Here is a 16,691-nt window from a genome sequence, read left to right as displayed (position 1 = left end):
CATGCTGGGTCGATCCACCTGCACATGCATAAACATTGTGATGAGTTCAGCAGCTTTGTGCTCATGGTTCAGTTCAAATGTACAGCAAACACATGATGTCATTCTATTGATACAAGGCACTTTCCAGGTACATGGACTCACTGCTTTTCTAAAGAAACCAGCATACACAAAGTTTGGCTTTAATCTGGTCATCGTTACACATTTCTATAAATAATATTCAGCATTGGATTTAAACATGACACTGGGATTGTCTTTGAGTTATTCCCCCTAGACGATATACAAATATAACAGAACTTCAAATGTCCTTTTCCACGCCAACTTTGGTTTACTACAATTGTATGTGTGCATGTCTCTTAAAGGTGGGGTAGGTAAGTTTGAGAAACCGGCTCGAGATACACTTTTTGTTATATTCCATGGAATGCTCTTAACATCCCGATAGCAATGAATATCTTAAGTGCTTTGACAAAAAATCCATAAAATAATGTCATCTGTGGAAGCCGTAGTAGCCTGTAAAAAGCACAACCAATCATTTTAGCCGGCCCGGCTAAAATAACTGGATGGCCTACCTGCCTGTCAGCCTTCCATCTGTGCACAAATGTATCTCGTGCCCTCATTGGTCACGTGCGCGTTCGTGTGTGTTGGAGGAGGGGCTCTGTAAGGAAGTGGCAGATTTTCTCCGGTTGTGTATTTTCAAATTCTAGCGATCTCGAGCCGGTTTCTCAAACTTACCTACCCTACCTTTAATAAACTTTCAAACACACATTCACACCAATATTCCAGATTCAAAGTATTTTATACACTGTTTTATGATTGCACAGATTTTAAGCCCATATTTATATTTATATTTAGGCTCAAGACTTAAATTGTTCACAAAGATGCTGTAACTGCAAAGACAGAAAGGAAGTGAAAAAGTCTTCAGTAGCAGGTTAGCATATTCTTCATTAATTCTCTACCTATGTCAGCCACAATAATCATACAAAAATCACTCTCCTCAATTTTTGGAGATATAAAATATGTAAATGCAAGGCCAGTGGATATCACAGTTAAATGGTCCAGTAGTTTAAGGCTTTAATTTGTTGTATTTTATGTCAGTAATTAAAAAGTGACCTATTTTGTCTTCAAGAAAGTCAAAGCTTAAAAAATAAGCAAACTTCATGTGTTGTGTTCATGGCTATACAACAACATCTCAATAGCAGTTGACATCGGTTTCGTCCAGAACTAGATTACAGAGACAAGCAAGAATTTGGTTCAGGTTTGATGATGAGAAGGGAGGGGTATAAAATATAATGTGGCTCCTATTTAAACCCCTCCCAAGCACTTTCTGACACAATCCCTCTGCTCATCCTGCTGATGCCGGCCAGCTTGACTTTGGCGCGGTCTGTCCACCTGACGGCAGCTGTTGAATCCTTGGAGTCCGACAGATTAGCATAGCGGGAGGAGTCCTCCTCGAGGCCCCGGCCCGCCCAGGAGGCCAGCTCCAACGGGAGGCCCAGAGAGTCGGGGAAGGACACCGGAGAGTCCTCTTCCTGGTTCTTGTCTTCTGGAACGTCATCGGTCACAGTCTCAGTTAAGTTCTCCAGCTGAGGCGGCTCCCAACCCTCCATCTTCTCCAGTTTTTTTGTTGGGGAGATCTGCCTCATTGTCATGGTAACGCTCTCCCAGAAACAGTGGCCCTTCTCTGGCTTGTCCTTCTTTTCCTTCTCCTTCTCATCATCCTTATTTTTCTTGTGAGACCTTAAGAAAAACAAAAGAGATAGGAGCATAACGTTAGAAAGAGGATGTTGCACAACATTCGAAGCCCTGGGAGGCAAATATGAAACAAAAATAATCTGGTTTTGTCTCCTTTTTTTGTGACTCAACACCAGGTGGGAGAAAAATGTGAAACATGTGAGGATAAGTAGTTCACTTTTTTTTGTCAAGATCATTTAGGGAAAAAAAATGTGTTGATATATTTATAAAAATTGAATAGGCAATACAAAGGAATATAGTTACAACGATGTTTGATTCCTGTAAGGGTAGAGTGTTTAGGTCCTGTAAAAAATGATAACAGGGTTTAAAACTTTTAAAAGTATATGTCTACCTGCCAGAGTTATTAGTCTTTATTTACTTGTTAATCCTTTTTGATGCTTGTGATTGATTAGTCATGCCTGCGGGGGTCAGTGGAAGTAGCCTCAAAGTGAAGTTGGCAGAGAGGCATCTTTATTTATATCACCACTTTTCAGGTATGAATAAGTATTTATGCTGAATAACTATAGAATATGTGGATAAAATGTTTGGTTTGTGTTTTAAGATAATTTACAACTTGTAAAATAATATCAAAGCAACCTCAAAGGTTATCCTGGCAAAAAAAAACACAGGAGAATTTTTTTTTTAGATAAGACTTAAAATATTGATCTCCAGATAATTTTCTCACTTGAATCTCAGGGCTTCTGTTTGACCGCTTACATCTATAGTATAAATAGGACCAACTGGGTGGGGTACTACATCGTTACACTGGAGAATAGAACTTTCCCCAGCGAGCCATTATAAAGGAATTCCCGGTTGTTTGTCACATCGGCTGGTTAATTAAGGTTTTCCTCTTCATGTAGTTCTACTTCCTCAAGTAGTCTGAAAGTTAATATCTGCTGGCGAAGAAAATTATTTCTCACATTCAAACATATAACCGTATCAAATGGGTTGATTGGAGTTGATTAGTTTGATTCATACTGTATTTCCCCCTTATAGTTGAAATGTAAATGTTGTATTCTTTATTAGTTGGTGTTGCTGCTATATCACAACACACTGATGCAATTACTACATACATGTATGCATTACCTTGTGATGAATACATGTCAATACACTGTGGACACATGGGGTGACATGTTATTGTGTGTGTAAACTCACCCTCTGCGGTCGGCAAGTTGAACTCCTGTCAACAAGAAGTGCTCGTCGTCTTTGGAGGAAATCTTCTTCTCCTTCCTCTCTTTCTTGGACATGATCTTCTTCACCTTGGCCTCCTGACAGAAACCGGCAGACGAAAGAGCATTTGATTTTGAATTACAGAGCTGAAAAGATTACCCGCATCTGTTGCATGTTAACTTGTTATCTCTGCTCCCTGTTTGTGGGTGATTTACTTTCCAAAGAGGCTGAAGTCAATTTCAGTTTGATGACTATGAGTTATTTTCAAATGCAATTCATTGGCTCTGAGCTAATACATGTTTTTCTCTGTCGAATCTAAATCATCCACGCATCTTTCATCATGCAACCTTCTTATTGTTGTTGTACAAAAACCTTAATAAATACAGGGAGCTTGAATGGCATTGACTTGGCAGAAACTAACGGCACATTCCAGTGGGAGACCCTCCATTCCCTCTGAAACTCCCCCGGTCTCCCCAGTCACATCAGAATTCCTTGCTGCCCTTGCTGCTTTCCACCGAGCACAGATACCGCCCTCCTCAGCGATTATGGAAAAAGCTTTTGGCTCAGTTTCTCTCTGTGCTTGGGAAGAATTCCCAATGTCAACTGTCAAGGCAATAACATTTACTCCTACTCTTATCCGTGTCTTCGCTTTACCATAGTCAAAACATTCTCACAACTCAGAACAATATTTGATGGAAGCACCTGACCTTGGGACCTCTCAATTGCTTCTATTGTCTCTATATTATTAGCTTATTAACACACAGGATGTGACAGCAACTACAACAAGCAAACAACTAGCTGGACATGAAAGCCGTCATCTCTCAAACCAAACAGGAACACGTACAATCTGTTAGTTGCTACATGCTTCCCAAGCTCTACATTTCATCTAACACACACTCCTGAAGTTACTCCTGATCTCACTCAAGTTCTCTTTTCATATCCAAAGCTAGGTGACATTTGATGGATTTGTAAGCACTTTGTACACCATGGTATTTCATTAGGAGACAGGCACTGTTGCTGATAAACGGAAAATGTAATCCTCATCTCACCTCTCCTCAACATGAACATGCCAGAGGGCAAGAATGCAGTTTCTAGGAGTTAATTATCAAGAAAAATATGCTTAGATATTTCAACACCCGGGGTCTCTTTCTGTCTCTCTTCTCGCTCTGCTTCTTGTTTCCTGTGTGCCGTCAAGTGTAAACTGTATCAGATTTGCTGTATTTCGAGTTTTGCAGTAACAAAATCCAGAGAAGCCAAAACAGATTGAGTGTTTCAGTGTGTAGATGCGTCTGTGCATGAACAGTCTCTAAATTGCAGTTGTGTATATGCATGTGTGCACAGACACAGGCCTTCCTATTCACCGTTCTCTTCAGTGTTAACCTCCGGGCCTTAAGATCCAAAGCAGTTCAGTGCCCAGTAATCTCTCCGGCCAAAAAGCAGGTAAACCAAGCAGCTCACTGAGGCTCGCTGTGTGGGGGAGCTTTACCTACAGCTCCACTCCTGGCAGAACAATAGAGCTCTCATTGGACCAAATTCCTCCATTCATACTCCAGAGATGGAAGCTCGGAGATTAAAGAGGCATTTGAATTTGGAAATACTGCTAATTGTGGTTTTCAGACACAATACAGTTTTTTTTAGAGACAACAATCAGGCCTTTTTGAGATTACTTAAAGGGGACCTATCATGCAAAATGCACTTTTGTACGTCTTTTATACATGAATATGTGTCCCCGGTGTGTCAGGGAACTCACCAAGTGTCAGAAAACACAACCCTCTGTCTTTTCCTCCATACCCAAATCTCTAAAAACGGGGCTGCAACGGAGCTGATCCAGATTTGAAATTGTTCTGACGTCAGAAACGGGGAGCTCCACCTATCAGGGGAATGGGGGGTTGGGCCACGGCCATTGCCGCTCGAAAGCGCTGGAGACGCTGTAGTACATATGCCAGGCCTGTAAGTGGCGCTGTAGTCTGCCACAAAAGCAGCGAAGAAGACTTCTCACAGAATCAGCCCTTGCAAAAACAGGGCTGGAAAAGAGCAAATAGAGCGAAATGAGGCATGGCTAAAATGCATGATCTGTTTGGTATTTTGAAAAAAAAAACTTCACAGACATGTTTTATATAGGTATGGCCCTACAATATATTATTCAAATATAGCATGATAGGTCCACTTTAAATGCCTCCGCTTGAGGTATAAGCAGCATGTACTTTTAATGGGTTCTGATCCATCTGACGCTCTTGTTGCTTGATATCTTTTTTACCATATTGGTCTGCCAATTTATAAGGGCCATTTTAGGTAAAACAAAAAAATGTGGAGGCAGGTGGATTAGGGTATATTCAAGTAAACAAACACAAATACAAATAATAAGATCGGAAATTTGGATGAAATTGTAAAATATTGAAGTGTATCTTTTCTCATATTTAAAGCTTTTTTAGGAGTGAATTTACTTACACGAATATTAGCCCACCCGCCTTTTTGTCTTTCTTACATGTAATAATCTTTTAGTCTACACGGTAACCCTAGATCACAGACCAGCATCCAGCAAATTCTCCCTTTTGAGAAGCTGTTATAGAAGCAGCCATTTGTTTTATATTTAGGTTGATAAATGTGATGAGAAAATAGGTACACTTATTTACAATTTTGCTAAAAGTTAGATTAAGTAAGGGTAACAAATTCTGTCAACCAATTAAACTACCTCACCTCACCTAGAAACAAGTGTTATCTTGTTTCTTTAATCTGCCTAACCAACCAGTCTTAAAACGACAGGTTGTGGTTTCACAGGGGGTTAAGTGCCAGATAGGCTATATGTTCCTAAATGGGTCCTTTAGGGCTTTACAAAATTAAGAAATATATGTTTATCGCAGAAATCAAGAATGTTTTGCAAGTACCGCTTGAAGAATTGACAATGAAAACATAATCAGCCTTTAACAGTGAAAGGTAAACTCCACTTTCATGAGTCGGCTTTTTGTGTCCTAATATGAGCATAAAACTGCCTATGGTGAAAGAATTGTACTTTCACGGTGTCGGAGCAGTCTGAGGCTATTTTCAGACTTGTTTTTCTTCCACGGTGATTGTTCCCGTCCAAAAGGCCCAGCTCCTAGAAAGAATGCTGCGTTTCCTTCCCTTCTCCAGTCCAGCCACCCCTGTCCTCACAAACAGGACAGGTTGTGAAATATGAACTTAATCACCTACAGGAGCTATACATGCGAGAGGGCAGCCAGAGTTCGAAGACAATACATTGTTAGTGTTTGAGGTTTACACCAAAGCTTTACACGATCAGAAGAGTTCAGACACGGCCATATGAGTAAAGACTTGTTTTCCGTCATTATAAATCATGAGATGTAAGATTTATCTCATTAAACACACAGAGCAATTAATGGTGTGTTTAGTTTCCAACAATCATCAGTCAGCTTTTGATGGTTAAGCAATTCTGGATTGGGTTGCAACACCTATCCGTAAATCCATCACTGTGTGTAGGAAGTCCTCCCTACACTTTTAACAATAAATGGTGTCATATTTTTGGTGAACTCCGTTAGGTTGCACCTTTAAAACGTATTTTATACCTTAGGTAGTAAAGACTCGAGCAACGGGTAACTTGGTTGCTAGGAATTATATTTAGCTCTGTTAATTCTAGCCAAGTCAATATTATTTATATAACCCAATATTATAAACCACATATTTGCCCCAGGGGACTTTCAGTGTGTTGTATGCTTAACAATCTGTAGATCAAACAATACAAACAAAAACACACACAGTTTTAGGAGCCAAATTATGTATTCAACTTAACTGTACATCTTTTGAATTTATTACAAATATGCACATAGAGGAATATTTATGAATATATTTGTCTAACCAATCTCATGAGGTCATTCACTCGGATGTGTTGTTTAAGAGAAATGTAAAATTAAAACTATCCAGTTTAAATTGCTTTGAATTATTAAAAAGTGTAAGTGTCATTAAAGGTAGGGTAGGTAAGTTTGAGAAACCGGCTCGAGATACACTTTTTGTTATATTCCATGGAATGCTCTTAACATCCCGATAGCAATGAATATCTTAAGTGCTTTGACAAAAAATCCATAAAAAAATGTCATCTGTGGAAGCTGTAGTACTGTAAAAAGCACGACCAATCATTTTAGTCGGCCCGGCTAAAATAACTGGATGTTCTACCTGCCTGTCAGCCTTCCATCTGTGCACAAACTTATCTCGTGCCCTCATTGGTCCTGTGCGCGTTCGTGTGTGTTGGAGGAGGGGCTCTGTAAGGAAGTGGCAGATTTTCTCCGGTTGTGTATTTTCAAATTCTAGCGATCTCGAGCCGGTTTCTCAAACTTACCTACCCTACCTTTAATATATATATATTATATATATATATATATAAATTAAATAAGCGCCAATCAACTATATCTTGGTACACTTTACTAAAAGTTTTACTTATTAGCATGCTAAAATAAATATTTTTGTAAGAATATTTGTGTTTGTCAGCAGGAATACAGAAGAAACACGTCTGATAGTTGGAGAAAGGATGTACAATGGGCCAAAGATGAACTCATTGTTTTTTGGAGCTGATCTCAATTGCTCAGTGAATCTCAAAATTCCCTTTTATTATTTAACTTACAAAAAAGGCCTTGGCGCAGGTCTGCACTCTCCAGGTGCCCCTGTAGTTTCTATTTGGATACACATGATAATCCCAATCACAGAGAGTTCCTTAATCCAAAATCAAACTAGGAAGTTTGCTTTTTGCCTTTCTTTTCTTTTCTTCCTTATATGTTTGACTAACCTCTGCTTGCCTTAGGGTTTGCTTAAAACTTGTATGATCTTCTGACTGCTTGAGCCTCTTGCTCTGTCTGACTCTCTTTTCAATATGGTTGCATCACCAGGTGATTAAAATGTTAATATTCCTGAAAGAAATGATGGTCAAACTACAAATATAAGATATATATATAGTCAAAACTACAGTGACCTGACTTCACAGTTTAAGGATAACAGTACAAGTAAACATTCAATAGCCATAACAATAAACAAGACCGCTTTCCAGGGATAAGGTTAGAGATAAAACCAGATGACAACTAAAGGCTGGCGTGTTTACAGATAAACACAGCAGCACCCTGTTGCTTTACCTTAGCTCTACCCTGAAACACTTATCTGACAATAAGACACTGCCTGTGCATTAGCTGCTTTGAGAAATCCAAAGATATGGATATTCTGGTTACACAAGACACATTATTTAAGGGTTACACAATCATAAGTGTGATATCAACATTGCAATATGGTGATTGTGTGTACCTGTTCAGGCATTGTGTGAGAAGAGCATGTTGGGCAAGTGTATATTGGTGAGTTTAATTTGGAATCAAAAGTGCGTGTGTGTGTGATGTCCAAATAGCTGGGGAGTTGTTTACCTTGGAGACTGCAGTGACCGCTTCCTCCTCCTCTTCCTCTCCTTCTATGTCTTTGTCCTGTGACACACACACAGCAGCAGTGGGTTAACACAAATAGCCACCCCAACACACACACACACACACACACACACACACACACACACACACACACACACACACACACACACACACACACACCACACACACACACACACACACACACACACACACACACACACCACACACACACACACACACACACACACACACACACACACACACACACACATCACACACACACACACACACACACACTACACACACACACACACACACACACACACCACACACACACACACACACACACACACACACACACACACACACCACACACACACACACACACACACACACACACACACACACACACACACACACCACCACACCACACCCACACCACACACACACACACACACACCCACACACCACACACACACACACACCTGTAAGGTAAACACGCTCTGTTTGGAGGGCAAAATGCAGGGATGGATGGAGAATGAGGGGAAGCTACTGAACTCAGAGCGCATATTTAAACAAAAGAGAGAGAAATAAGGTTATGACCTATTGCCTCAACAGTACATTACACTATTTGAGTATATAAGTAGAGCTATTTTGGGCTCCATTGTGCCTCCAGTCTCCGGGCTTTTATTCCGTTTGTCATATATCCTTTGTATAATATTTGTGTGATAGTTTCTTTGTTTATTATTTTATGTGAAGCATATTGTAACTTTGTTTTGGTAAGACATTGCCAGTGGTGCAAGAAGTAGATATTTTACTTATGTAAAAGTAGAAATACTACATGGTAAAACAACTATTTTTCAAGAAAAAGTACTTATTGTGCATGATGTCCTATTTCAGAATCATTTAATGTACTTGATTATGGATGCATTAATGTGTTCATCCCAGCTGGTGAAGGTGGAGCTAATTTTAATTACTTGATATACTGCTGCTCTATATCTTAACCTATAATTGTATCATCATATGTATTCATTTATATATATGTTGTATTATCTTATAATCTGAATATGTGAAGTAACTTTTTTTCAAATAAATGTAGTAAAGTAAAAAGAACAATGTTTACTTCTAAAATGCAGTGGAGCAGAAGCATAAAGTAGCATAATCGAATGAAAATACCCCACAATCTTACTTAAGCACAGTAATTGAGTAAATGTACTTCAATATATTACACCACTGAACATGGCCTGTGACTTGAGTGTTCCATAAAAATGATAAAGCACATTCAATAATGTTGTTGGTAACCTTTTATATCCATTTTGACTGATATTTACAGTGCGTGATTGACTCGTGCTTTGCCTGTTACTGTAAGACATATAACATGACTTGGATTTGCTCCGAAAAACATGAAATCATAAGGGGGCGGCAAGAAGTCATCAGACATACAGCTGAGCCTGAGATTACTGAAGTGGAGCCAGAATTCCTGTAAAATGATCAAAGCTATAAGAACTTCTTACATCTAACAACTCCATGAGAGAGAGGAGGAGAGACGCTGGTTGGACATGTCTGAGCAAAGTCTACTGGGTCTCCGCCACCTGAGCTGATCAAAGACACAATACTGATTGCTGACTACTGTCAGAGCGTAAAAGCATTAACAACTTGGAACAGAGGAAAGAGTGAGAGAAGGGGGAGACTCAGGGGGGGAGAGGGGCGCTCCTGCCAACAGAAATCAAGAGTTCTGCTCTGGCACCTCGCGGGGGGGGGGGGGGCAGTTGTTCTCTGTCTGCCTCTTTTTTCCTCTTAGACTGGGTCTGTGTACAAGTGTGTACATTTCACCAGTGTTGTCTTTTAAATGCCAGATTACTAGGCAATACAGACGCACGGTGAATTTTAACACAGTAGTATAAACTGAGGTTTTGAAAGGCATTGCAACCCAACAATAGTCAATAACAAACCACACTGTCCAAGCCCAGACACTCACAACATGTTTTTGTCTGACAAACACTAGGCCACATCTACCTAAAGTATTTTTGTTAGTTAGTTAAGAATATTGCTACCACTCTCATACCTGTGCAGTCAAAATAGGGCGACAAAGCCAGGACAATTTGAGCTTAGCTGAGCATAAAGACTGGAAAATGGGGTAAACAGCTTGAATGCGACAATCAAGCAAAGTGGGAAGACACAGGAGAACTTCCTGATATTCCAGCTTTTAAAACAGGAATAACCTAAATGTGCCTTTTTGGTTGGTGTTATGATACAAACAAGACCAGATACCCACATCTGTGTATAGCTCCTTTTAAATCAGCAGAATCAATGAGTGTCAATGATGGATTTTATTGAGCATGAGATATCATTACTGTCAGAAATTGCCAGCATCTCAAGTCGGAGGCAAGTTCCCGACTCAGCTGCTCATAATAATGGTTTAGAATGATGCATCTGTCAGAAGACAACTGTCCTATAGCATCTCTAAATCTCACTAGTTAGCCCACCATATCTTATTCATCATTGTCAAAATCACAGCTTGTGGTTTTACATTAGAAACAGTGACTTCCTCGAGTCCTTTGACAGAGGCGAGCTAGCTGTTTCCCCCTGTATTCAGTCTGTGCGCTAAGCTGCTACGGCTTCATGATAAACGTAATTCTCTACAAAGAATAATCATATTTTGAACGTCAAATGATTCCTTCAAAGTTATGAAAGCTTCAGACAAACCCTTTTAATTTATATCCTGAGGATTTGGTTTAACTTCTCAGTTAAAACTCACAGCGTTTGATTTTATTTGATTGAAACCCTAACCCCTTCAACAGTTGATCCACAGAGGCTTTACCTTTCTTCTCCTCACCACTAATGATTTATATGTGAGGTCTTCTGAAGTTAATGCTCAGGCCTGATCTGTACTCTCATGATCCCACTTCACAAAGAGTGCTGTGACGGTGGTGGTTTAGGGTGATGTTATTTAAGTATTCAGGTGTGTTAGCGCTTTAAGCCAAAGACAAACAGGCACACGCACCTCCTGCAAGCTCACAGCTGCCTCTAGCAGCCTGTTGAACCTCAGTGGAGTGAATGCAAGCTGCGGCACAGGGCCTGGTCTGTAGTCGCCCTGGAGCACTGTGGATATTAATTTCTCCCTTTATGCTCTGCCTCTTTTATTATTATATTATTATCCCTTTATACTTCTCTGTCTCTGTCTGTCTGCAGTTTGTCTGTATGGGCGATGCTGATAGTTTCAACTAATTTGACAGGCACAATAGGAAAATAATATCCACTGCCATAAAACATAATGGAGATAACAGAAAACAAACACTATGTAACTAAGAGGCCTACTGTGTCATTTAAAGTGGACCTATCATGCTATATTTGAATAATATAGTGTAGGACCATACCTATATAAGGCATATTTATACTTTTTTTTTTTCAAAATACCAAACAGATCATGCATTTTAGCCATGCCTCATTTCGCTCAATTTGAAAAATGTTAGCTCTGTTTTTGCAAGGGCTGATTCTGTGAGAACAGCACCATCTACAGGCCTGGCATATGTACTACAGCGTCTCCAGCGCTTTCGAACGGCAATGGCCGTGGCTGTCTCCTCCTGATTGGTGGAGTTGGCCCAATAGCCGTAGCGCCACTGTCCTGACGTCAGGACAGAGTTCAAATCTGGATCAGTTTTTATCAGATCCGTTGCAGCCCCTTTTTTAGAGATTTGGGTATGGAGGAAAATAGAGAGGGTTGTGTTTTCTGACACTTGGTGAGTTCCCTGGAACACCGGGGACACATATTCATGTATAAAAGACGTACAAAAGTGCATTTTGCATGATAGGTCCCCTTTAATGATTATTAGCAAACATAACATTTTGATCAAGAAATAAAATACAGCTTTGTACAAGAGTCAGATAAGTGGTGTTATCCCTGTGTGTACCACCAGGATTAATGTGGAGAAAGTTAAATACATTTTATTTGCATCTGTGAATCTGTATCTGTTCCATTTTCTCAACTTTTTTGCTGGTTTCCTTGTGTTCCACGAAACTGTAAGTATTTAAGTTACGAACTGTTGAACAGACAAACAAACAATATGATTATGTCAACTTGCATTGTCGGAAATTGTAATGAGTGTTTCCTTATTGTGTGATATATAACGTGAATAGTCAATAAAAACGTTTTAAGTTACTAAACAAGATTGTTATTTATACCATAAGCATATTTTGAACCCCTTTCCTTTTAAATTTCACTTTTTTGTAGCTTTAATGTTAATTTCAATTTTTTTTAACTCAGTCTGACAGTCTGATTATCTTTATTGAATCTTAAATAACTTTTTTTTTTAACTAAAACATTCATGAAAGTGATCGTGACGCAAATATCTTTGACCCTCTCTTGATGACCATCGGATTGTAAATAAGGGAAAGGAAAGGCCAGCAAGTCCAGAAGTTGTTTTCATAACTCTTTGGTTCATCCTGTATCATTGCTGGACTCGATCTGCCTCTTCACTTTGTTTACAACTTTTTATGACCCGACCCCTGACCCATCCATGTACTTTATCGCCATGACGACTCAAGAGGACCTCCCTGATGACTTTCCCAGGAATTCTGAGGAGAAGTCGCTGCCCTGATCCCAGACCAGCTCTCATCGTCCTAAGATCTGGTGAGGACTTGAGAGAGAGACACAAACTGAACTCTGAGCAGCTCTGTGAAGGTAAGGGACACTAGCGTTGGTTCCCAGGGTGGAAGTAAAGAAGTCTAATAAAACCCAGCCAAGGGTCACAGATCTCGACATTATCACAACAGATAAAAAAATGCTGGGAAGTGGTGTTGGTCCATCTTCCCAATTGCCAAGACACATTTATACATCCAGGGATTGCTGTGTGGCTTAAATGCGGGTCATGGGTAAAATCTGACACGGTTCATCACAAGATCCAAACTATAAAAGTATTTTCTTTTCTATGTGATGTTGCTCCCCCTTTTTCATGATAATCTTATCCGTCAATGTTTGGTTTTACTTCAGCAATTCAAGCACTATATCACATAATATTGACGTGTTAGTAAGCCTGCAACTGAATACTTTTATTTAGTCTCTCCATTAAACCTTTATTCACAGTGTAATAGTTTGAATACATTTTTATCACACTTACAGAAGCTAAGCTAAGAAAAAAGATGACAGACGCATGATGATAGCACATCATGTGTCTGTGAGTTTTAAGCTATGTCTACTCGGACATTTGATAATTTACTGTATATCAACCAAACTAATGTTAGGGCTCCTTTAAGTAGCATTTAGGACTTTACTACAAGTCAAAATCTGATACTTGTCTCATTTAAATTCTACTATAAAACAAATATATGTTCCAAAGGTTAAAAAGTACAAATTAGATAGGATTTTACAGCAAGAAGCTGAACAAATAAACATGCAGCTTACTATTTAGAATGAGATGGGACTGCTATGACTTTTGGCCTTTGTGTGTGTGTGTGTTATCATGGATTCTCCCCTATGCCCCCCAATACCTTGACAGATCCCAGCTGCCTGCTGATACAGCGGCTCTTAGACCTCACACACCATTGCTCAACTGACTAATGTGGATTTGTATTAAAAGAGCATGTGTGTTTATATTCATTTTTACATATTAGTCCTGTCTGACAATCAAAATGTTATATGTAATTCATGTTGATATGTATCCTATATTCAAAGAAGCACAATGTGGAATGTTTTCTATTTAAACTGATTTGTTATATATTGTTACAGTTTTGCAGTCTTCATGTATCCTATGTTAGGATTGGATTGGCTCTCTGGGAGACATTGAGCTACCTCTTTTCTGTCACTTCCTCCTCAGTTAGCATGACAGAAGTTTGAGCACTTGTCCTCTTCCCTCTGCTCCACAATCTCAGTAACAGAATCAGATGTATTTGTTCACCTTTTAAGGAAATGTATCATCTTCAAAGTTGGGTAATGTAGTTTAAATCATTTTGAGATGGGTAATAAGTTATGTCTACAGTTCATGGATTCAATATTAATTTACTTTAAAATAATTTGTGTAAAAGTATCCATCTTAACAAATAATTTAAGCTGTTTTAAAATTGTATTTGGGGAAATATATTGTTGTCATACAATGTTTTTTTGACTCACTAAATCCCTCGAGCCTCATATTCATATCCTGACATTTAGAAGACAACTGAACAAGTGGATTGATACATTTTAGCCGAGCTCCAATTAATCATTTAGCCATTTTCTAACACTATTGTTTGAGGAAAGACACACACTATCATACAGTAAATAGTTGTCATTGTTAGAGATACATTGTCTCAATCCGTGTCATTACCTTGTAGGAGTGATGCTGGTGCCAGGACATGTCGTCTTCCTCTGACGCATAATCCACCAGCACTTTACTCTTGCTTTTCTTAAACATATCTCCACTTGTCGCTGAAACAAACCGTCTTGGCCGGTTGCCTTGTTTGGCCCCAATTCTAAGGTTCAACTTGAACAGTTGGTCTCGTTTTGTCCGTTTAATGTGGAGGTCGTAGCGAGGCACCTCCGTTGCACGTTCCGCTCTTTTGGTTATTTCTCCAGAAACAAATCCAGACAGCTTTCTCCGAAAAGCTTATTAATTCATACAAGTGCCAGGTACTGCAACGATCGAGTTTTTTTCTGCCTTTTCCGCAAGCGTTTGGAGTGTGTTTGGTGCGTTTTTACGCAGGCTCGACCACCTGGACCTCAAACCTTCGCTCCTCCCAGTCGTCCCCCCTGCTCCGGATCCTTGATGTTGCCATGGTAGAAGAAGGAGGAAGGGGTCATACGTCTCATCTCCGGCCAATGCAAGCATTGAACTACGCATCATGCAAATATATTGTCACTTTTTCATATCTTTGATATGTGCAGACTGGAATAAACACGGAAACGGATATTTGGAAGCTGTTGCCTGAGTATTTTCTTTTGAAATATGTATATTGTCTATTTTATGTTCAAATGATATACTCTGACATAAGCAGAGGTGAAAGAACTAGAAGTACTCTGATTATTTACTTCAGTAAAATAGCAGCAACACAATGTGAATACTTCTTATACAGTCTTGAAAACCAAAATGAAAGTACCATATTATTGAATTATGCTTATTAATTCATAAACCAGTCAGTTATGTTGCTGCTGGTCATCGTATAATTAATGTTCGTATAGGCAGCTTCATCTTCAACAATACATCGTTATTCATTAAAAAAAATGTCATGGTATGTAATGTAAAATCCTATTATACCAAGTCATACAAATTATAAAAATATTTTCCTAAATATATTTTATTATGTAATTGTCTTGCTGCTGTGTTTTTCCTATGAGTGTTTTTCAGTATTATCAAAGTGGGATATGTTACACAAGGAGTTCTGAAATTATTATTAGGATATCTAGACACATGGGCACACATTCTAAAAAAGGAACAATCTTAATCTAGGTTTTTTCTATTCAATCATGAATTATTTTTAGTTGGTTGATGTATTGAGATGAGTAGTTTCGGTTAAAGGTTCACTGTGATCCTCCAAATATTTTCAGGAACTAAATCAATCATTGAGTGAGTTTAGGATGAAAACAACTGAGGGTTTGTTTCTATCTCAACTTTTTTAAAGGCCGATCCTGTATTAATTATAGACAAAGATTGTTTGTTGAATAAAATAAATAAAATGTATTTCAGTACGGTTATTACCTGTTTGGGGTTAGGAAACTTAATGTGTTATACGAACAGAGGACAGGAGGACCTTTTATAGACGTTGGTAATGTATTTAGGTAAGAATGAAATCTCTCTCTCTCTGAGACCTCTGACGCCAGAGGAAACAAATGACACATTATGCTGCTGGGCTGACGCTGGCCGCTTAAAATAGCAACAGTTTAGCTCCGGTTAAGACCACTCACCTGATTCAAAGGTTCTTAAATTCCCATTTCAATGTCCACATTATACAGTAAAGTCAGTGGGGAATGTGGATTGTTACATGTCTAAGAACTTATAGGAAAAACGCAAAAAACACAGACGCTGTTTTTGAGAATTCTACATAATTTCTCTGAACGGAAAAGGTTTTGAGACAGCAGTGTTTAAGTCATACAAGGTGTTATGCAATGTTGTTGTGTCTGTGTGCACCAAAGTCCATTTGCAGTAATGTTCTTTATTGATTACTTTTATATGTGTAAGTGTCAGCTCTTCATTAGCAGCTGACACAAGCAATGACTGGCTGTTAGGACTGTCATCCATCAACAGGGAGGTCAGTGACCTCTGACCTCTGAGGTCATCAGTTAGTCAACTGCCAATTTAAGACCCTTTCTTGGATGTGTATTCCCAGAGTATCTCTACATTGGTTATTTACAGTCTAGGTGGCCCTGGTTGCGACATGGATGTCACTAATCAATCCTCTTGATAGTCTTTGCCCTACAAAGACTATTTTTTACAAATT

The 16,691-nt window shown here is 39.0% G+C and overlaps 1 protein-coding gene across 1 annotated transcript; it reads right to left on the bottom strand.

Moving 5' to 3' along the window:
• Positions 1-707: 707 nt before the first annotated feature.
• Positions 708-15,095, bottom strand: si:ch211-225h24.2 (testis development-related protein). The gene is made up of 4 exons (XM_034143318.1): positions 14,585-15,095; positions 8,289-8,345; positions 2,884-2,996; positions 708-1,734 (listed from the first exon to the last, which is right to left on the bottom strand). The coding sequence occupies exons 1-4, from the start codon at positions 14,669-14,671 to the stop codon at positions 1,296-1,298; spliced, it is 696 nt and encodes a 231-aa protein (XP_033999209.1). The 5' UTR covers positions 14,672-15,095; the 3' UTR covers positions 708-1,295.
• Between the last annotated feature and the right edge of the window lie 1,596 nt (positions 15,096-16,691).

The sequence above is a fragment of the Trematomus bernacchii genome, unplaced genomic scaffold, assembly GCF_902827165.1.
Source record: "Trematomus bernacchii unplaced genomic scaffold, fTreBer1.1, whole genome shotgun sequence".
Classification (NCBI taxonomy): Eukaryota; Metazoa; Chordata; class Actinopteri; order Perciformes; family Nototheniidae; genus Trematomus; species Trematomus bernacchii.
Note: the sequence above shows the minus strand (reverse complement) of the source record. Positions and strands in the feature narration are given on the sequence as shown.